This window comes from Mauremys mutica, chromosome 12 (genome assembly GCF_020497125.1).
Source record: "Mauremys mutica isolate MM-2020 ecotype Southern chromosome 12, ASM2049712v1, whole genome shotgun sequence".
Classification (NCBI taxonomy): domain Eukaryota; kingdom Metazoa; phylum Chordata; order Testudines; family Geoemydidae; genus Mauremys; species Mauremys mutica.
The window spans coordinates 58,562,597-58,585,969 of NC_059083.1; the positions used below are offsets into that span (position 1 = coordinate 58,562,597).

Below are 23,373 nucleotides of genomic sequence, written 5' to 3' on the forward strand. Positions count from 1 at the left end.
CAGGAGCAGGCCAGCACTAGGATGCACACGTCAGAAAAATGCAAAGGTTGCTAAAAGCCAATTTTGCACTTCTTCCTGAGCTGCAATAATCGTTGCTTGGCCAGAGCTTAGGACTGCGGCCACCATCTTTAGTCAGCCTATGATCCCCTCCCTTAGTCCAAAATTATGTCAGAGCAGTGTCCAAGATAAACAGCCTTTGCACTGTTTGTCCATAGTCCTTTGCATATTATGTGGCTATCATGTAAACAGAATTCCCTAGCATGCTGCTTCTCCCATGCCCTCTAACGCTGTTTTACAAAGGCCTGAGCCAATGCCCCTGGAAGTCAATGGAAGGACCCCAACTTGACTTCAGTGGACATTGGGTTGGATCTAGGTTTGCCAACTCTGACTGAAGCTATTCTGGGAGGTTTGTTTTTACAACATGACATAATGTCATTTTCTTAAAATATCCTATTAAAATCTCCCAGATTGTTTTCAGTAGTCACTGGGAGATTGATGCCGACTTATTAGAAAGATTAGAGAGGCAGAGAACAAACTCTTGTGCTGCTTGCAACAGCTCTCTGTAAAAGGAACTGTTGCACAAAATTAACAATACAACATTTCTTCAAAGACCGAACCGGCTAAGAACTGATAAAACTATGTGTAATGGCACCACCTGGTGACTCCTGCCAAACAATATTTGCTATAGGCAATTAAGGAAGCTAAAAAATTATCACCCCTTCCAATGTAGTGCTTGTATTTATTTTTATTTTCTGAAATGGTATGGAAATATTGGTTAATTATACATAGCCACTACCATATGCATCCGATTTTTCAAGAAAAAAAATCTGTCCTGAGTTTTGTCTGATTGGTAGGCAGAGGAGAGAGATAGCATAAAGAATTCAGGATTTGGCTCTGTATTTATATACATAAATACATATGCAATTATAAATAATACACACAAATATTTACATGTATATATATTTTGTGTGTATACATGCATAGGTAATTATTGTATTAGCTCCAAAGTGTTAATGTTTTGTGCAAGTTTACTATAGCTCTGTGGTAGAGCCCTTAAAACTGATTCTTTTCTCTCATTTCTTTTACGGGGGAGGGAGAGCTCAGTGGTTTGAGCATTGGCCTGTTAAACCCAGGGTTGTGAGCTCAATCCTTGAGGGGGCTATTTAGGCATCTGGGGCAAAAATCTGTCTGGGGATTGGTCCTGCTTTGAGCAGGGGGTTGGACTACATGACCTCCTGAGGTCCCTTCCAACCCTGATATTCTATGATTCTATGATTTTGGGAGACTCTAGGCCAATTCTCGAGGGGTGGCAACCCTAATTAGAGCCTAAGAGACGTCTCCTGCTGGTGCTGAGGGTCTCCTACAAATGGTCAGCACGTTGCAGGCCGTGCTCACAGTCTTGCAGGCTGAGACCCAGACATGAGCAGGGCTGGCTCTACAGTTTTCGCCGTCCCAAGCAGCGCACTGAATTGCTGCCGCGGACGGCGGGGGCAGTCCGAGTGCCCTTAGGGCGGCAGGCGCGTTTCCGTGGCGGCGGCAATTCAGCGGCAGCTTCTGTGTTTAGCTGAAGCTGCCGCGGACAGCTAAACATAGAAGCTGCTGCCGAACTGCCGCCACCGCGGAAACGCGGCTGCCACTCTAAGGGCACATGGACTGCCCCCGCTGTCTGCAGCGGCAATTCGGCGCGCTGCACGGGGGCAAAACAACAGGGACTGCTGATTGCAGATTGCCGCCCCAAGCACCAGCTTGGAATGCTGGTGCCTGGAGCCGGCCCTGGACATAAGTGCTCTGTGCAGGAATCCTGCCTTCTCTCATTGCACTGGCCATTCAGAATAGCCGTGAGAGAGGCTAGCCAGGGGGTCGCCACTGCAGAGACACACGCAGTGACAGCAATTTTTGTAGGAGTCTTATATGATGAAAAGGGTTTTGCTGAAGATGTTCTGATTTTTTCATTAACAGCACCTTAATGAAAACCTAGCAAAACTCACAGCCAAATTTGAGAGGGCTACTTCAGACAAACTGAAATGTCAGCAGGAAGCTGAAGCTACGGCATGCACCATCTCGCTTGCAAATCGACTGGTGAGTATCAACAGCTTGAACTTTAATCATAGGAATGGAAGTTGTCAGGTGCTATGGAGATGTATACCATGAGAACACAGTGCATTGCACCTTCTGACATTTCAGAATGCATGATATGTCCTGCATCGCTGCAAACTTTAGCCATGAAAACAATTATACAGTGCTTCCAGTGCTAATGATGTGGCCATTCCCATAACTCTCTGTATACATCTGAGTATGTTCGATGCACATTTACATTTCCAATATACTGAACATATACAATGATAGAGGCACAGCCTCTTATCTCTGTTACTTAATTTTCTGAGAAGTTAGTGATAGATCAGAACCGCAGGACTAAAGACAAGACGCTAATAAGACAAGAGCTGTATTTGTTTCTCCATGTAATGATGTACTGAAAAGCTCATGAACATTTTTATATTTTTTCCAGTTCTAAAATCAATAAAAATGATTAATAAAGAGTAATAAGAGGAAGAAAGTGGCAAAGCATAAAGGTGCTGTGTGGCCCCCTGCTACAGTCATGTCTGAGCACCTGCAGTCTGGGTTTCGTTTATCTTCACAGCACCCCTGGGAGGCAGGGCAGTGCTGTTATCCCCATTGCACAGATGGGGAACTGAGGGAAAGAAAGAGTAAGTGGCCTGCCCAGGATCACACAGGAAGTATATGGCAAAGCAGAAACTTGAACCCTGGCTTCCTAAATCACTGCCCTAAGCACAGGACCACCCGGAGCACTCACTCACAAGGACTGTGTTTCGCAGAGGGGAGAGGGAACTAAACGGGTGGTAAAGGGATGGCACAAATCACTTCCCTTCTTCCCCCATTCTGGAGCAAGGGGGAACCAGCTACATGCTGTCTCTTATGCAGGTTGCAGTGCACAGTGACAGTCTAGTCCTAACAGTGCAACAGCTGCTATTATTAAGCTCTATTTTTAGGCCCTATAACTTTGGGTTAGAAAGCTCGTTTGTGCTGAAAATTGCCAGATTGACTCTGAAGGCAAAGGGGAATGTGGGTTCAACGTGGAAGAAAAATCATTACATTGTTCTTGAGTTACAAATCGTTTAAAAATTATCCTGATTTGAAACGTTGGCTTTTGTCTCATGCCTCTTTGTTCACCCTTGCTGAAAAGCAGCTGGTCACTACTGCTTCATATAGTTAAATCTCCTTTTCAACTCAGGTACCGGTATGTGTTATTTGAAGAAGATACATTGTAATTCAGCAAAGCTGTTAATGATTTTGGATGTGGTGATTTGGGGGCCTGTTCCTGTTCCCCTGGAGGTCAATATACATTTTGTTGCTATTGACTTCAATGGAAGCAGGACTGGGCACTATGGACCTGATCCAAAGCCCTTGGAAGTCACTGGAAAGACTCCTGTGGACATCATTGGGACTGAGCTCTATAGGTGTGGCTGGTTGACATGCAGGTGTTTCTGTAGGGGAGATCTGAAACAGATTGTTCTGTAGTTCAAATGACTGGAGGCCGGAGCTGCTAAACCGTGAGAACCCCAGTCCTGGCTGTGCCTCAGAGGTGGTGTTCGCTCCAGGCTTCATTTCCCAGCAGCAGAGAGGAGACGGTTTAGGGGGCTAGCCTGAGATGCAGAAGACTTGCACTCAGTTCTCTGCTCCACCATACACCTGCCTGTGCGAGCCATTTAAACCCAGGTTTGTAAAGGTCTTCAGGCACCTACAGATGTAGATAGGCACCAAGTAGGGTTTTCAAAAGCTCCTAGTTGCCTAAATCCCATTGAAATCAATTGGTTTCAGGTACCTAGGTGCTTTGGAAAATGCTTGCATCTTTAGGTGCCTGCATATCTCTGTGCCATATTTGTCCAATGGGAATAGCAGCATTTCCCCCTCTCCTGGGGGTGTTGTGAGGGTAACTGCATTGAAGACTGTGAGGTGCTTGGATACTGTGGCAAGGGCCAGGGGGCAGATGAGCACCTGAAACAGACAGTCCCATTCTCAGGCTGATGCTGATTCCTTTGGATCTGAAGAAAGAGAAAATCTCACACTTCCAGAGTTCTAGGGTTAAATCTCACTGGCAGCTAGAAGGTTTTCTGAACATTTTGTTTAAATCCAGTAAGTATGTTTTGAAATGAAAAGACTTTAACAGAGCTCCTCTGGGAGCTTTTGCAACGTGACTGTTTCTTTGTGTCCCTCTGTGAGGATTGGGAGGTCTAGTTGTACAAGCTGTGAATTCTGCGTGCAGTTATGGGATCTCGATGTATCTTTACCAAGCGGCAAACTCCATTTGGAAGGTGCAGCCTTTTTTCTTTTCTGTTGTTCTTTCACCTCCATGTTGGATTGAAATTCCAACAGGGGTAGTGGCAGAGGCCTAACAACAGAGCTGTTAAACCTTGCTGCTCCCCTATTCACAAAGGATGCACCTAGACAAAAGGAGAACTGGTTTGTTAAAGGAGGGATCACCTTGGCAACAAAGAGAGCTGGCAGGGGACTGTGATCACCTGAGGAGGCTGAGTGGGATGTCCCCTGACAAAGGGGGCTGGAAGGTATAAAAGGGAGTGCCCTTTTTCTCTAGCTCAAGAGGAAGGAGAAGCAGCCCAGCATGTAGGAGTCTGATGAGGGAACCCTGCCTAAAACACAGATGGTCCCCAAGGACTCCCCAGGACATCCTAACAGTTAGGATGTTTGCTGTTTTCTAAATGCTCTGTGCTCTTTGAGTGCGTCTTGTGCTTTGAAGAGCAAGAATCTGTTGGCTGTCTGTGCAAAGCCTGGATGTGTTAAGCACTTACACCTACATGTGGCCCCTGGAAGAGGTAACCCTGAAGGCTCACATCTCAGGGTGGAGTTCTGTGAGGGGACATTGAAGCTGTGGGGGTGTCTCAAGAGCCAGCACTGAGTCCAGAGGTGAAGCGGCTGGACAGTGGGTTCCAGCTCTGAGGAGTGGTGCTTGCCAGAGAGTCTGTACCTCAAAGGTGCCTAGGGACCCCACGTAGGATAGTGGTTTGGCTCTGTTCAGGCCCCAGAGGCGTAAAGCGGCTGGGTTCCCTCACAACAGTCTAGTGAGCGGCCAAGAGCTCGACCAGAGCTGTGACACCCTCCGTCTCCCCACTGAAGTCATGTTACACTGTAGCATTTGAAGGGTGGGCAGATTGTGACGGGGGCTCATGCAAGATTCAGTTTTTGAAGGCAGGAGTGATACAATTATTCACCGCCCACATACAAAACTAACACGTTATTCCTTTCAAGTATAAAGAATTGCACAGCCCTTCAACCCAAGCTTCACTGGAATCCAAAACTACGTACAGTTCTTTCCTCAATAAACTCAAAATGTGAACACAACAAAAAAACCTTCCAGAAAAGAAACCTAAAAATCCTGGCTCCATCTCTGCCTTTACTTACACGTGTTGTACATTGACTTCAGCTGAGTAATCCTGATTTCTACCAATGTGATTGAGAACAGAATCTGGCCTCCTACACGTGCAATCAATTGCATATACTGATCAGCTTGAAGTGCAAGTCTACAATCATACATAACTGTAATCGGGAATAATGTTATACACCTTTCCTGTTAAACTGCCCAGAATTAGTCTCAAGAACCAACAATTATAAATGCTTTAACAAAATTATCTCTCTTGTTGAATATGTTAACTGGTAATATTTTCAGTTTAGCAAAATGACTTGAAAGGAAACATTTTGCTTCTGAAATCAAGGAAACACAAATAATACATTTTTAAAAAGCAATTAAGAAATAATCCTATCCTTGGGTCAGAGGTAAGGTGGTTGTTATGAAGTGTGCATCTCCTCAATACTTGATAGTAATGTGTTTGTTGCATAGGGTTTTTTTAAGTGATATGAAAGATAATAACATTGCTCTCTCTCATCAACTGTAATTGTAAATGAAGGTTTTGGGTTGGGATTTTACTAAGCTTAAAATAGTTAATCATTAGATTCATACAGCTCTGTGAAAACTTCATGTCTGTGAATGAGTTACTTTGGCTGTTGTGTTGTAAAGAGGGCATAGAAATAGTGCACTCCTTGTCAAACTGGGAGCAGAGAAGAGGTGCGTCAGCAGTACTGGGAAGGGGCAATTCTAGTCTCACTATTTTTATTAGGAAATATTGGAGACAAAGGAATATTTCCAAAAAGACATGAGATCTCCTGCCATAGGGACATCCTACATTCCAGCGCCGCATGGAGACTTTGGCATCTTTAATTTCTCCTTCAGCTGACAGGATTGGCTCTGGAATCTCAGCTCCAAGGATCTGTGGTCGGGCCCGGGACACTTGGCATTATCTCAGATTCTGTATGGGCAGCAATCCTTTATGGTCCAGGTGCTCCCGCTCCTGCTGATCATTGCTCCGAGGGTGGGACTGAGTAGTAGCACTGGTAACAATTCATTTAAAACATCAGAAAACCATAACTATCCATACTAGGAAAATTCGCTTTCAGAGTTCATGCTTGCCAAGTAAGTGAAATAATTAAAACAAACAGTGAACAGAAGGTACTAGACACTTTCCCCATCATACTCTTCTTTGGCGTTATTTAAACTAGCATAAATGTTGTACAGTTCCATCTTTTCACCAGTGGGTGCCACTAGTAATTTCTAAATCCATTTCAGTATTTTATTTATAAAGAGAAAAAAAGTTTATAGATGGTTAGGTTTCAAGGCGCTTGTCGAAGTCAATCATAGTGAAGCCAATTAAAACGTGTAAGAAGAGAACAGGAACAGTGAATTAGCATGTAGAATAGTCTTGTAATTAAGAGAGAGCTGGTAGAGTGCAGGGCTTTGTTTAGTGGCCATATGCAGGACATTTTTTGACTTCAGGCATTATATTTCTAACCAGGATTTTTTATCCTGCCAGTCATCGTTGAGATTTACATGGCATTGGACTAATACAATTGAGATGAAAATGGTCCCTGCCCTAGTACAGCATGTTGTTGTGTTGAGGAACACAGGTTGTCCTAGCCTCCCATGTTTGCCAAGAGAAATACAGCCCCACTTGGAAACTAGCTTTGCCTTGTCTGTAAAATAACAACACACAATGAAAGTGAGAAGGAGATGTAAATCTGGACTCTCAGCCTAGAAACCCAGAGGACTTAACTTTCCAGGGCATAAGGCTCTTCTGTCCTTTCCAGAATCCCTAAGAATTCCTCTGGACCATGTCTGTCCATCCTTCTGGCTGAAAGAGCTGAGCTCCAGCTCCAGCCCCGCCAGAGCCTGTCAAAGCCATGTCCTCAGGAAGGGCTGGAAATAGGAAATTTAACCCCCCTGTGAAGCCACTAGATTGTGGCCTCCCATCCCTTTAAAATAAAGTTAGCTCCCACTACTCTCTTCCCTGTGACCTGCGTGCCCTTTTGGCTGCACCAAGACACTGCCTCCTTGGCTGGATAAAGATTGCCCTCCTATGACTTCCTTTATGCACCGATACAAGCAAGTTACGTGTTACTCTCCAGACATTGCTAGTTACCACCCTTCTCCTTGTACCTGCTAGTTTGAACAAAACATCCTTAGCCATTATCCTGCCATGCCATCCTTGACTTAGAAGGGGTCAGTGTGTCCCGGTACCATCTCTTAAGAATGTGTTTACATAGTTACTTGAGAACTCTGGGTGTTCTTGCACATCCTCTCTGGTCAGGAATGTGCTTACTTGGTTAGCCAATACCTAATGTGCTGTTGTTATGCCAAGGCCAGGCCTGCTTTGGTTCACACCATTAGTTATGCCTCGGGCTCCAGCAAGGCCTACATCCTAGGGAGTGAGAGGAGGAGAGAGAAACTGACTGAGGAGCTGTCTCAATTGTCAGACACCTGCCTGCCGGAGCTGTACATAAATGTGAGGCCCCAGGAATCCAGCACCCCCTCCCAAGCAGCCAGGAAGGTGGAGTGTGCTGGGTGACGTCCCTGGACTCTACTGAGAAGGACAGCATCTTCCATGCTGGTGTCTGGCCAGGGGACAGAGTCTTCCATCTCTTGGCGCTGGGCACATTTTCCAGCCCTGACAGTCACATATTTGGCTAAGAGATAAGAGTATTTAGAGAAGCATGTACTGCCCCTGTGCTTTGATAGGGAGAAAGAGGATTATCCATTAATATTGTTATTTAGATTACCTCTGTGGATATATACAGACACATAACCTGCCCCACAGAATGTGCATCCTGGAATGGATGGGAGGATGTGGCAAGGAACAAAACTGTTCCTTTTGCTGTACACAGTGTGCTGTTGCAATGTCTCTTGGTGCAGTAAGGAAAGATTTGAAAACAGATACCTCGGTAATGCTCAGAAGTCACATAACATCAGATATGGGGCTAAGAACACCCCCAACCACTCCTGAGAGCCCTTCCCACTCTTCACACCTCTCTGGAAAAGCCAGAACAGACAGAGAGGCCTTGCAGCTTGCCCAGAAGAGCAGCAAAGTCAGGCAGCTTCAGACCAATTAGAGACGCAGTTCCAGTGGAGATCCCCTTGCAACCAGATTGCAGAGGTATGGGTGGCACCACGAGGAGGTGATCTGTCACACAGAGTCATATGTTTCATGCAGGGCCGGCTCCAGATCCCAGCGCGCCAAGTGCATGCTTGGGGTGGCGTGCCGCGGGAGGGCGGCAGGCGGCTCCGGTGGACCTCCCGCAGGTGTGCCTGCAGAGAGTCCGCTGGTCCCGCAGCTCCGGTGGACCTCCCGCAGGCGTGCCTGCGGAGGGTCCGCTGGTCCCGCGGCTTCGGTGGAGCATCCGCAGGCGTGCCTGCGGGAGGTCCACCGGAGCCGCGGGACCAGCGGACCCTCCGCAGGTACGTCTGCAGGAGGTCCACCGGAGCCGCGGGACTGGCGACCGCCAGAGCGCCCCCCGAGGCGTGCCACCCTGCTTGGGGCGGCGCAATTCCTAGAGCCGCCCCTGGTTTCATGACTTGTTACCATGCTCAGAACTCAGACCTTAAAGGGCTCTTGGTCACAAGGAAGACTTGGGGAAACCCATTGGAAAGCAGCACTCTGGGGTGCACCATTCAGCTTCATGCATGAAATCCCTCTGAGCAACTACAGGCTGCAGCAGCTGTCTTCACATCAAGCCATTCAAACCACCCCTGCAGTTTTCAGTCTTTGAGGAGCTGCAGGAGGATGAGAACAAGGGAGCTGAGAGATCCAAGAGCACTGGGAGCCACAAGCGTAGATAAAGAAGCCCGTGATCTTGGTTGGCCTCTTGTAATGGAGATGCCGTAGCCTTGGCCAGCTGTGATTCAGATATGAAACAATGACTGGCTTGCTGCTGCCTCCTGGGGCCAGAAGGGTGTGACCCAAGGGGCAAAGGACAACCACCAGGATTCTCCACTTGCCGTCGAGCATGTGGGAACCAGTGGCAGGAGCAAAAGGAGATGGACAGAATCCAGGATAATTTGGGACCTGAGGAAGGGCTGACAGCAGGGTCAGTGCAAATGACAATAGGGAAAGGCCTTCCCATGATGATTGAAGTTGGAAGGCTGAACTCACGGACCAGGCCAAGGGAATCTTAGCTGTTGTACATTACGCCTTCTCCCAGCCCCCTCAGCCTGTATGAGTTTAGATCCTTAAAGCTCAGTTAGAGTCCCATTAGCCTTGGCTATATTACAGAATGGAGCTGGTGCAGACAGTGGCTCTTAACAACAGTTGCAGCTGAAGTGGTGCTGAGCACAGTTTATCTGAGGGTGCCGACAAGGACACAGAGTGCTGGTGCCAGTTCCACCAGTGCTGGCGGCAGCTGCTGGCTGGAAGAGTTCAGTTTTACAGTGCAAACAAGGTCCTAAACTCACACCCACTTCTCAGCAGATAATTCAAACTTCCTTCCCTATCACCTCCAAACAGGGGTGCTGGAAAAAATTGTATAGTGGGGGTGCTAAGAGCCATTGAACCAAACTGTAAACTCTGTATATACTGGAAACCATTTCAAGTGCCCCCCACCCTCACCCCTCATTCCAACACCTAGGCCTCTGAATGTGGCACAGTGAATCTAACCCAGTAATGCAAACATCTAGGTCTTAGTCTTGTCCCCAGTTACTCACATGTGGCTTCAGTGGGACTTCCACCCATGTGATTGAGAGCAGAACTAAGCCCACAGCAGATAGCAGAACCCTGCTAGGGTGACCAGGCAGCAAGTGTGAAAAATCAGGACAGGGGGTGGGGGATAAGAGAAGCCCATATTAAAAAAAAAAGAAAAGCCCCAAATATTGGGACTGTCCTTATAAAATCGGGATATCTGGTCACCCTAAGTCCTGCACAAACAGTTTTGAGGACTTATAAAGAATACATCCTGCTGTTCTGGATTGAAAGACAAACCTGTGGATGAACAGAATGCTGTTACTTTTAGTATATCTGAATTTTAGTAAAGAAACTCACAGAATTTATTCAAATTGGCTTGGATGGAAGTACTGTTCCATGGATCTCCAATTGTCTGAAGGACCAAGAACTGTAGTGTGCTTAGTTGGAAAGATGTCTGCCAGGGGCATGATAAGGATCCATGTTAGGTCTGGTTTTATTTAACACCTTATTTAACACCACCTCACCTGAAGACTGAGAAAGCAGCATATGAATGACATTTTCATGAGCTCCTTAGTTGGGGAGACTGCAAATACCAAGTAAGGGAGAAAAATCACACAAAGGGCCTTGGAGGCTTTTGAAAAATGGACAGAAAACAGATTCAGTCTAGAAAAGTGAAAGGGAATATATGTAGGGAAAAATCATCCCAAATAGAGGCAGGCCATTCAGTGAGAGAAAGCAACACAAAGCACCACTGCTGAGGATGACCTGGGATTTAGATATAGGGTTTCAGAGCACCATTGCAGCAGGGAAAGGGAATGTGATTTGGGGCTGCAACCTCCGGTATTGCCAACTCTAGGCATTCAGAAATCACAAGCTTGGCTTAAAATCATGGGATTTTTTACAAGTAATATATTTGGGCTCTTTTTCTGTACCTTTTGCTTCCTGAATCTGGGGGGCACATTCAGTTCAGGTTTTCAAGCTTTTCTCCATGACTGGGAGGTTGAAAACCTTTAACAAAAAAATAAAAAAATGGAAGCCGAGAGTCTCTTGTAATCATACAAGGAGCTGGAGCTTTAAGAAAAGCACCAAATTTCATGAGTCTTGTAATAAAGCCACAGGAGTTGGCAACACTGCTGACTGATGGAGACATCCTGCTCACGCTAGTCCCTTTCTGCGAGACTGGTAAGATCACAGCTCGAGTGTATTTACATTCCTCAGCAATCTAACACCAGCAACATGTGCAGAGATTTGCTTTAGTGGACTAGTGATGGGTTTAAAGTTAAGTGTTTGCAGGACTGAGGCCTTAGCAAAGAGCAAGACGAAGACCAAGTGGTTTATGAAGATTAGAAATTAGATGCAATTAAAATAACCCTGAGTATATCTTGGCCAAATGAGGCATGAACTGGGGTAACGATAACTGTCTGAAATAACTGAAGGATCTAAATCTCAAGGAGGGAGAGGAATTACTGAGTGTGGTCCAAGGGGATGTAACTAGAAGTGAATGGATGAAACTGTGGAAATTAACATTTTTGGCAGTGTACTCCGTAAAGCTTCCTTATAGAGAAAGGAATATTCTTGCCAACAAAGTGGCGGATCCTTTTCTTGGGTCATGCACAGCTAGACTGGCAAATGGCCTAGAGATGTACTGTAGGGGGTGGTCTTTCAGTGGATGGGGAGGAATGGGCAAAATGCCTAACAATTCTTTCCATCTTTGTTTTTTAAAACATATCAAATATTATTTGAAGTCAAAGAGTGACAAGACGTGTTAAAGTGTGTGTGCATCGAAAAAATGTTCAAGGAGTCCATCTAAAGGTTAATTTTATGTTGGAATTTTAGGTTGGGGGACTCGCCTCTGAAAACGTGAGATGGGCAGAGGCTGTGAAAGACTTCAAAGAGCAGGAGAGCACGTTGTGTGGAGATGTCTTACTAATCACAGCCTTCGTCTCCTACCTGGGTTACTTTACGAAGAAATACAGACAAGACCTGATGGATGGAGTCTGGAGGCCATACTTGCGCCAACTAAAAGTAAGCACTGACTACTTAGGATAACTATTGTCTCTGTCTCTTACAGGAGCATAATGTCTGACACCCAAGGAATCGCTGATGAACAGTGGCTTCCATTGAGAGTTTGCCACAGGCCTGAGTAAGAGGCAACACATAGTTGTACTGCTCTACATGCACACCAGTAACCAGATGGTGATTCTGGAGCTCACCGTCCGGTCCCTGGTCCTGCCTTGCTCTGGGCAGGGGCAGTAATCTGTCCTCATTCTCAATGGGGTTGCTACCCCTCCTCCCTCCTAGCAATTTAGTTATAAAAGTGACTGGTTTTCAGAGATGCAGCGCATCTGCAGCATGCACTGAGCCCCTGGGAGCTGAGGCTGCTCTGGAGGTGGCCTCAGTATTAGCCCTATAGAATTTTGGCCATGAGTAAGAGAGATGCTCCCAAAGGGAAAAGAGACTGGAGGGAAGAACATAGCAAGAGACTGGGCCCCATGAGGGTGGGGCAGATCCAGAGGTCTAGCCCTATTCTAGGCGGGCAGGTAGGCATGAGAGCTCCATATTCTTGTGCAGGGAGTTGATGCTGGCTTCATGAATACTTTGCTGCATGTTTCTATGTGTATCTCACGGGAAATACGGACGAGCCCTTTGGCTTGTCTGGATTTGGGGCTGCCCTGATGTGTCAGAAGTCCTGCCTTCACTTCATGGTTCAGGTGGACTGGCTTGTCAGCAAGTCAGACATAATTGGTGGCTTTGTCACAAAGTGTTTTCAGTGAAGCCACTCGTGCAGTGCTGAATCGGAACCAGAGTGTTCAGCAACTTGCAGGGTTGAGCCTTTGTGCAGCAGTAACTTAGTGAACATTACAAGCAGATGTGAAATGCTTAGAGGCTTTTTAATATAGTAAAAACTGAGTGGTGTGATCCCCGTACTTGGAAGTTTGAGAAAGCAACAGGTGCCAAGTGATGATGGCAAAAAATCATGTGTCCCTTCTTCAAGAGATGATCCCTCTTCCACTGTGAGTTTACACATGCACATCATGTGCCTGGGGATGGAAAATCTGAAAGTAGTGTCTGTTGGTCTGTGCATGCTCGCTGACTCTCCTCGTGCCTCTGACTGAAGGGATAGAGGGCAGGGAGGGGGACCAACCATCTCTCCAGTTCCTTCTCACCACCACTGATCCGGGGCGGAACTAGCTTCAGCTTCATCCTAAAAGATAAGATTTACATTTAGCTTTGTAAATGTTTTAACAGCTTGTAATTTTTTTAATTTAGTGTTTTATAGATCTCTTAGTGTTTAGATTTAGTCTCTTTGGGGGGGACACCTCCCCTCCCCACATACCCGTTCGGGTACTGGACTATGCCCAGGACTCTGGGTTTTAAACTCTGTGCTTCCTGCCAGTGATCCTTCTCAGTCAGCGATAACCACCAGTACTGCCTGGACTCCCTTGGGCAAGCCCACATCACGGTGAGGTGCAGTATCTACCAATCATTCTCCAGCCATACCCTGGAAGGGTGGGAACTTGGTCATAAGACCATAAGAACAGCCATACTGGGTCAGATCAAAGGTACATCAAGCCCAGTATCCTGTCCTCTGACGGTGGCCAATGGCAGGTGCCCCAAAGGGAATGAACAGACAGGTTATCATCAAATGATCCATGCCCTGTCACCCAATCCCAGCTTCTGGCAAACAGAGGCTAGGGACACCATTTCTGCCCATCCTGGCTAATAGCCATTGATGGACCTGTCCTCCATGAATCTATCTAGCTCCCTTTTTAACCCCATTATAGTATTGGTCTTCACACCACCCTCTGGCAAGGAGTTCGAGAAGTTGACAGTGTGTCGTGTGAAAAAATATTTTTGTGTTTCTTTTAAACCTGCTACCTATTAATTTCAATTGGTGGCCCCTTGTTCTTGTATTATGAGAAGGAGTAAATAACACTTCCTTATTTACTTTCTCTATACCACTCATGATTTTATAGACCTCTATCAGATCTTCCCTTAGTTGCCTCTTTTCCAAGCTGAAAAGTTCCAGTCTTATTAATCTCTCTTCATACAGAAGCCGTTCTATACCCCTAATCATTTTTGTTGCCCTTTTCTGAACCTTTTCCAATTCCAAGATATATTTTTTAAGATGGGGCGACCACATCTGCATGCAGTATTCAAGGTGTGGGCGTACCATGGATTTCTATAGAGGCAATATATTTTCTGTCTTCTTATATATCCCTTTCTTGATGATTCCCAACATTATGTTCGCCTTTTTGACTGCTGCTGCACATTGAGTGGATGATTTCAGAGAACTATCCACAATGACTCCAAGATCTCTTTCTTGAGTGGTAACAGCTAATTTAGACCCCATCATTGTATATGTATAGTTAGAATTATGTTTTCCAATTTGCATTACTTTGCATTTATCAACATTAAATTTAATTTGCCATTTTGTTGACCAGTCACCCAGTTTTGTGAGATCCTTTTGTAGCTCTTCACAGTCTGCCTCAGACTTAACTATCTTGAGTAGTTTTGTATCATCTGCAAATTTTGCCACCTCACTGTTTACCCCTTTTTCCAGATCATTTGTGAATATGTTAAATAGAACTGGGCCCACTACAGATCCCTGGGGGACACCACTATTTACTTCTCTCCATTCTGAAAACTGACTGTTTATTCCTACCCTTTGTTTCCTATCTTTTAACCAGTTACCAGTCCATGAGAGAACCTTCCCTCTTATCCCATGACTGCTTATTTTGCTTAAGAAAATTTGATGAGGGACCTTGTCAAAGGCTTTCTGAAAATCTAAATACACTATATCCACTGGAGACACCTTGTGGAGAAGGCTATGAGGCCTCAAACACATCCAGGCTAGGGAGTACCCTCTGTATATTGACCTGATTCATCAAGGATGCTCCTTCTGGAGCGAAGTCTGACTCTGGTGTGGCAGGGTCTATCCCCACAGAACCCCTGGCGGGGTCTTGTCAGGAATCCAGGAAGCACTCTCATAAGTATGAGACTGTCTTCCTCTAAATCCACTTCCAAAAGTTGGATTTAGCGCTGAACAAGCCCATCAGCTTGGCCCAGGAGGAGTTAGTATGTCCCAAGTCTAGATAAATTCATGGAGGATAGGTCCATAAATGGCTATTAGCCAGGATGGGCAAGGATGGTGTCCCTAGCCTCTGTTTGCCAGAAGCTGGGAGTGGGCAGCAGGGGATGGATCACTTGATGATTACCTGTTCTGTTCATTCCCTCTGGGGCACCTGGGATTGGCCACTGTTGGAAGACAGGATATTGGGCTAGATGGACCTTTGGTCTGACCCAGTATGGTTGTTCTTATGTTCTTGCATCCCAAAGGCATGAAATGAAAGCCCATAAGCACTGGGATACATTGGTATGCTATTACAATCCATTGAGACCGTCATCCTCAGCATCTCCAAAACAGCACTGATGAAGACTGATCATCATCAGCTTTGTCTATCCATGTGATCATCTTCCTCAGCAGTTACACAATCTCCTCTGGCTCCAGGAGCTCAGACAAGTAGACTCCCTCTCGGATCATAGAGATCTGAATCCATTGCTGTGCCACAAGACATTTTCGCTCTCCCAGATCTGGAATCCCCTCCTCCATCGAGTCCTTCTGCCTCCAAAGAGGAAATAACATCACTGAGGGAGTTGACCACTGGAAGGAGTTTGTCACCCATCCCATATACGGAATACAACTCTGATCCAGAAGCAGCGATAATATTGCCACTGGAACTGGAATTGGCCTTCTCTTCATTGGGAGATTCCAAGCCACCCAATGAACCCTTTTCCCCCATTCTATGTATCCTCTGCTACCCAAAGGACCTGCACCAATTTGGGACCAATCTTTGCCTCATCTTACTAGGAGCCGCAGTACCTCATGCCATGGGGGCCTCTGTACTCCTTATTGACCCCTACTACTGGCCATATTTGGGGCATTGGGACCAGTACCATCCTGCAGAGTTGGGCCGATCTGCCAGGGAGTCACTCCTTGCCGCCCCTCTGAGAGGACACTCAGACCTGCCCCTGGATCCTACAGAGGAAGAGGAGCATTATGCACCAGATCCAGCTATTAGCCAGGATGGACAAGGATGGTGTCCCTAGCCTCTGTTTTCCAGAAGCTGGGAGTGGGCATCAGGGGATGGATCACTTGATGATTATCTGTTCTGTTCATTCCCTCTGGGGCACCTGGGATTGGCCACTGTCGGAAGACAGGATACTGGCATAGATGGACCTTTGGTCTGACTCAGTATTGCCGTTCTTATGTAATGGCTAAATACGACTTCCTAAACTATGCCAGGTTTTCAGAATTTACTGACAGCCTTCCTCACCTGGACAGAGCTCTTTTCCAAGCTCTGATAGATTAAGGCAAACTGGTAGCCAGTTCTATTTGCCAATCCACAGTAAATGCCATTGATACCTCCTGTAGATCTATTGCTACTGCCATTGTTATGTTCAGGGAGTCATAGCTCCATGCGTCAGAGTTCCCTAGGGAGGTCCATTCAAGGATCTCCCCTTTAGTGAACCACAGCTCTTCAACCAAAAGGCAGACAAGTCCCTCCATACCCTGAAGGACTCTAGAGCTAGCCTTGGCTCCCCAGGGATATATATGCCTCCCCCAAAGAGGAAGATTTTCCACCAGAGGCCCTCTGAACCACCACACAAGAGGCAGAAGGTTCACAAGAGCTGCTTCCTCACACCCTCTACAATAGGCTCTGTCTCAATCTCTGCTCCTGACTTGACATTATTTTTATCAGAGCTTGAGAGCTGAGAACCACTACGCTCAACACCTCCCAACCCCCACACACAATTGGGGGTCATATAGCACACTTTTTCAACATCTGGAGTGCAATAGCAACAGACAGACAGATGCTGAACTTCATCCACTCTGGCTATACGATAGAATTTGCATGCCCACATCCTCCAAAACCCCGCTCTGGGGATTGCTCTCACAAGAGTATTCTCAAACAAGAGGTGGGCTCCCTATTAGAATGAGGAGCACTAGAACATGGGAGTGGGTTTTACTTGACTTTCTTCCTGGTACTCAAAAAGAAGCATGGATAGAGACCTCTACCTGCACCATCTCAACTACTTCATTCAGAACCTCAAGTGTTGTATGGTCACGTTGCCATCTATAATTCCATCTTTAGAGAAGGGCATGTGGTTTACAGCCCTAGATCTGAAGGACACCTACTTTATGTAGACATTCATCCCGCTCACAGATGCTTTCTCAGATTCATGGTGGGCTCCGGCCATTTTCAATACAGAGTTCTCCCTTTCAGCATAGCAACCACCCCTGGAATCTTTACCAAGCTATTCTTGGTAGTAGTAGCTCACGTCAGATGTTGCAGTCTTGTTGTCTTCCCCTACCTCGATGACTGGCTCCTTGTCGCCAAGTCCTGCCAGGAAGCCTATGTTTCAACTTCTGTAATGCTGCACCTCTTCTCCTCACTAGGAGTCAGCATAAACACCAAAAATCTACTCTTACAATCTCTGGACTTAATTGGGGACACCTTCAATTCTATCACCACAAGAACGAACTTGCCCAAAGACAGGTTTCAGACTATGAGCAATAATATAACTCAGATCACAGACAACCCATGAGTACCAGTCAAGACATGTCAGTCTCACTTAGGTCATATGGCCTCATGCACTTACATCACCCTGTTTCTACAGCTCCACCTTTGACTGCAGCCATGTTTGAAGGCAATGGTATACTTTCCAAACTGCCATCCCATGATCACCATGGTAACAGTTCCAGCCAAGGCAGTGTCTTCCCTCCTATGGTGCACAAATCCTCATCAGGCATGCATGGGCGTATTCTTTCTCCTTTCCTCATCAGACAGGACCATATTACCATTCCCAGGGTGACCCTCTACTTCTTCCTTGGTTGAACTAGTTCAAACTATGCCTTCTGTTCTCTACTTCTCCTGCCATGAGTTATGCGCAAAATCCAGCAAGACAGGCACAGGTCATCCTGGTGGCTCCCTACAGGCCCAGACATTTTTGGTTTCCCAACCTCCTGCGCATGTCATCTTGACTACCAATCATCCTCCCAATGTTGCCTGAGCTCCTGACCCTGTGGAATGACAAGATCAAGCCCCTTGATCTGTATCAACTACACTGCAGGGCTTGATATTTGGATGGGCATCATCCTTAGAACATTCATGCTCCACAGCCATGTGACATCCTTTCTAATAGTAGAAAGATGTTACTTAAATAGAGGCACTTTCTTCTTGGGCACATCAAAGGAACATTCTCCCAGAAACCGCAGATACTCCTCTCATCTAAGAAAAAAGCAGAGCGTACCATCCATCTTCTCAGGGCTACTTGGTCTTCATACATCCAACTACGAGATACTGGAAAGGCCTAATCACAACCTTCCTGCCTATTCAGAAGTGTGCTCTCCAGGGGAACCTGAACTTTGTTCTCAACACTCACAAGACTGACCTTTGAACCTTTAGCTCCTTGTTACATGTTTCTCCTTTTCATGAAGGTGGCTTTCCTCATAGCCATCACCTCAGCTGGAAGGGCTGGCAAGCTTGGAGCAATGATGATGAATCCTCTTTATAGTATATTCCAGAGGGATTTGGTTTCTTTGCATCTACACTCCAAATTCACCCCAAAGTAGTTTCAGAATTTGACCTTAACCAATCGATTTACTTACCTGTGTTCTTTCCAAAACTGCACACTTTCACGGAGGAACAAAGACTCCATTCCCTTGATGTTCAGCAGGCCTTGGCCTTTTCCCTGCAAAGAGCAAAGCCAATTAGGAAGTCCCGGAGACTATTCATCTCTATGGCAGAAAGAATCAGGGGGTGCACCATCTCCACCCAGAGAATCTACTAATGAATCTCTGGCTGCATTCTGTTCTGCTACCAGCTATTGAACCTTCCCCCCAGCCAGGGCCACACAGGGTGGGGGAGGCAAGTAGGGGACCTTTTTAATTTTTACTCACCCGGCGGCGGTCTGGGTCTTCAGCGGCACTTTGGCGTCGGGTCCTTCAGTGCTGCCGAAGACGCGGCGCGAGTGAAGGACCCACCGCCGCCGAAGACTCGGAGTGCCACCCGGTGAGTACAAGCACCACAGCGGGTGCCCACTCCCCCGCTTTTCCCCAGGCCCTCTGAATCCTCTGGGCAGCCCTTGTCCCAGCCACCAGGAGTTAAGAACTCATTCGACAAGATAACAAGCAATAACTTTGGCATCACTTCAGGAAGTAAGTATCCTTGGTATCTGTAAAGTGGCCACGTGGGGCTTGGTTCATACATTTGCAAGACATTATGCCCTGGTGCGGGACTCCTCTGATGATGCCTCCTTTGGGACAGTGGTCCTCTGCTAAGCTCTACCATCTGCATCCTTGCACCCTCCTCCTGCTTAAGTACTGCTTGTCAGACACCCACAGTGGAATACAATAGGGACCGTCACTTGAAGAAAAAGAGGAAGTTACTAACCTGTAAGTGGAGGTTCTTTGAGATGTGTGGTCCATATCTGTATTCCACTATCCACCTTCCTTCCCCTCCACTTCAGATCTTTTCTGGTTCACGGTAGAGAAGGAACTGGAGAGATAGTCAGTCCATCCTGCCCTTTATCCTCTTTGTCAGAGGCGCAAGGTAAGCCAGGGTGCATGCGCGTACCAGTGGATGCTACTTTCAAATTCTCCGGCTCTGGGTGCACGGTGCACATATGTAAATGCACAGTGGAATACAGAAAGGGACCACACATCTTGAAAAATCTCCAGTTACAGGTCAGTAACTTCCTCTTTCTGTAGCACTGAACAAGGAACTCTGTTAGAATAAGAAAGTCAGTATTATCCCTAAAGCCATCCTGTCTCTCTGCTTTACTGCAGAACTTCTCCTAGAACTTCCCTCCTGCTGCCTGACTTCCTGCTAGAAATGTAAAGAGACAAACCATAGAGCTTCACTAAAAGTGATGGCACCTCCATTTCCCATAGCTGGTAATGCTTGCTTATCAGTTGTCACGTCCAGGTTTCCTAGGTAAACATAACTGGCCCAGAAAGGGGCTTCCCTGTAACAGAAGCGTTTCTAGATCTGCTAATGTCACTTTGCAACACAACAGCAGGCCTATGAGGATGTTAATTATACTCTTCAAAACTGTCGTTTCAAAGAGTTTGTACATGGAAATTTGTGATCTGAACCTGCTCTGCTCAGCTGTGATGTCTTGGTGTGCTTAGCATGCTGCAGGCATTATTCTGTTTTTTTCTATATAACAGGGATGAGTGAGGCTTTTAATGCTAGATCAAAACCATCCTGTAAAACTGTAGGCCACCAACAAATAATGCTTAAGCTAAATTGCTAGATTCGGCTCTGCTTGCCCATTCTTGGAATATGTAGCAGCTTCTTCCACAAGTTTTTAACAATGTGCCGGGGGACATATCTCCTTTGCTTTCAGGTTCCAGTCCCTGTAACTCCATTGTTAGACCCCCTGACAATGCTGACGGATGATGCTGATATAGCAGCCTGGCAGAACGAAGGCCTTCCAGCTGATCGGATGTCCACGGAAAACGCCACAATCCTCACAAACTGTGAACGCTGGCCCCTTATGGTTGATCCCCAACTCCAGGGTATCAAATGGATCAAAACCAAGTATGGCGAAGATCTCAGAGTGATCAGAATCGGGCAGAAGGGGTAAATGCAAGCCACCATACAGAATCGTGTATTGTAATTGCTAGCTACAGTGTCAAACTTGAGGTACTGTGTGTGTTTATCTTCAGTGTAAGGACTACTGGAGCAGACTAGAGTGGCTAGGAAAGCTCCCAAAGTTGTTTGTGTACTAACCTGTTTTTTTCATTACCAAGATGATTTCTGTTTAAACATAAGCAGGGTTGTTCAATGTTTGGCCTAGTTGCAATAGAAACTGCCTTAAAACGGAAAAGGAGAAGAAAAAAGATGTATGTGGGCCCACCTGGATACTAGTCTTCTGCACTTGGAATGGTAACTCTCCACCCTGTGGCCTTAGTGCATTTCAGGCTCCTGTTGTGTTAGCACGTGCCTTATATTTTGCCCCAGCTGACTCCATTTCACAATGGGGCAAAGGCAGAACAGATCTCACTTCTACAGGTCCTAGAAAGGAGGAGAGCCAAAGCAAATAGAATAGAGCTGCCATATTCATCGGGGAGTTAAGGAAACTGCCAGTCCCACTCCCTCTGCCATTTAATGGGGCCTTGCAAAGATTTCAGGATTAAAGACAAAGGAGGAGTAGGGACAAGGTGTATATGGAAAGAACTCCCATCTACTGTTTCTGCTGCTCATTGGCTGGGCAAGGGGCTTGTCAAATGGGCCAGACTGACCACTCAGTGCTGAAACATCATCGGTTTCAAAGGGGATCAAGGCTGGTTGGAATTCCAGTCCTGGAAACAGGCCAATCAGATGGGGGTTTGAAGGGGTTGTAAGAGTCCCTGGAGGGTGCTCCTGGCTGCTCATCATGAGTTTTAGTTGTTTAAAGCAGTAAAATGTGAAGTGATGAAAGTGAAGGCAGCATCTCGACATCTAGGTGGGAACAGAAAAAATCCCATAAGGTCCACTCTGTCTGCCATCACTGCCTGCCCTGTGGTGCAGTCCCTCCTTTCCCCATCTCCAGCTGCATGCCAGGGTGTCAGTTATGCACAGAAGGACACTTTATTTGGAGGTGCAATGAGAAGAATCAAATACCTCCATTCACCCCCACCTTTGGCTGGCTGGCACAGGATGCTGGGGAAGCATCAGGTAACATCATGCCATTCCAAAACAGAATGATCCTGTGCAGGTGGCTAAGAGGGCATGAAGAAGGGCTGGTTGAGAGGGAGGCTGTGTACACACCATACTGTACAGAGGACTTGTATCACTATATTCTCATTGGCCTGGTGTTAATTCTTGGAGGTAATGATTACCAGCAAATCCCAGACCTCCCGAGTTCAGCTTCATAATACATACTCTTCTCCGTGTGTAGCCAGTGAGGCCCTTGTTCTCATCTTAAGGGAGCTATTTCTGAGTAGGAATGGTTTGTTTCTCTCCGCTGTCAGTAAGGGCCCAGTGTACAGGCAGCGTCAGTGGGGAGTGGTAGTGAACCAGCTAGTTAGCACTACACATAGTCAGCTGAAATCCAAGTCATACTGAGGACATGCTGGGAAAATCTGCACTACCAGAGAAGGTGCTTGCTTTGGCAGACCATGTTTCCTTTATTGTTGTGTGTTCCCGTAGGGAATTCTTAGATCTGACCCACCCTCTGGGTCTGTCTACACTGCAGTCATGGAGTAGGATTTGCAGCTCATGTAGATATACCTGAGCTACCTGTAATCTGGCTAGTTTGGGTACTGGGGGCTGTGAAACCCTGGGTAACTCAAGTGGCTAGCCCACAATGAAGCCTTTGCTGCTGTGGCTTCACTGCTCCGGTATCTGAGCTAGCTAGATTCGAGCTAGTGTGGGTATGTCCACACAACTGCAGCCATGACTGGTGTTTGCAGTGTAGACATACTTTGTGCCTAACCATCTAAGGCTGTGTGGATACACAGACATCCTGGTCAGCAAGCTCTCTATGAAATGTAGTAGAAACCCCATTGTTTTTTCTACAGGAGGCCAATTGACTTCCCCACTCCTGCCCCTCATCATTTTTCTTGTGTTTTCATTATTCAGTGGTGTTCCACAGCTTTCTCTGGCATCCCTCTGGGCTCATGGTCCTTGCTGCTGTGAGTAGAGTCTGTGCTGAATGCTGATATTGTACCAATTGTACATATTGTAATCTGTGCTAGGTATTTGGACACCATAGAACAAGCCCTTGCTGCAGGTGAAGTTGTTTTGATTGAAAACTTGGAGGAATCTGTGGATCCAGTTTTGGGAGCATTACTTGGCCGAGAAACAATCAAGAAAGGAAGGTGAGAGTCTGGGAGATTGAATGAAATATGTGTCTGTGGCCATCTCACTGTGTAGCCTTTTCCCAGTGTCAGCAGGAGAAGAGATGGGCTCTTTATGCTAATATCTTGCCTTTGCCCAACCTTGGTGTGTGTGTGTATGTTTCTCACTTCACTCGTGTTCTGCCTTTGGGACTAGGGGTGAGATTTTAAATCATGGCAATCATACATAGTCACTTGGAGTTGAAATAAACCTTTAGCTCTCTTAATTAGTCAGTACCCTTAATCACTTGGCTCCCTGTATAGAAACAAATATCTCTCTCCCCTTATGTGGCAAAGACACCTCTGGACATGCCTAATGTCTATAGGTTGGGTAATTTTCCTTCAAGTTATTGTCACACAGATTGTGAAGAAAAGATGCCCTCATGTTGTCCATCCTTGTTATTGGCTATTTGGGAATAAAGTTGCAGCTTTAAGTATCAGGAA

General features: G+C 46.3%; 1 protein-coding gene across 1 annotated transcript in view; it reads left to right on the plus strand.

Annotated features, from left to right (window-relative positions):
• Nucleotides 1–23,373, plus strand: part of DNAH9 (dynein axonemal heavy chain 9) — a 385,294-nt gene that overhangs the window by 215,403 nt on the left and 146,518 nt on the right. The window contains exons 51-54 of the mRNA XM_044984418.1: nt 1,960–2,079; nt 11,874–12,062; nt 20,454–20,689; nt 22,789–22,911. Coding sequence (XP_044840353.1) covers nt 1,960–2,079; nt 11,874–12,062; nt 20,454–20,689; nt 22,789–22,911 — 668 coding nt within the window. The remainder of the gene's footprint in view (nt 1–1,959; nt 2,080–11,873; nt 12,063–20,453; nt 20,690–22,788; nt 22,912–23,373) is intronic.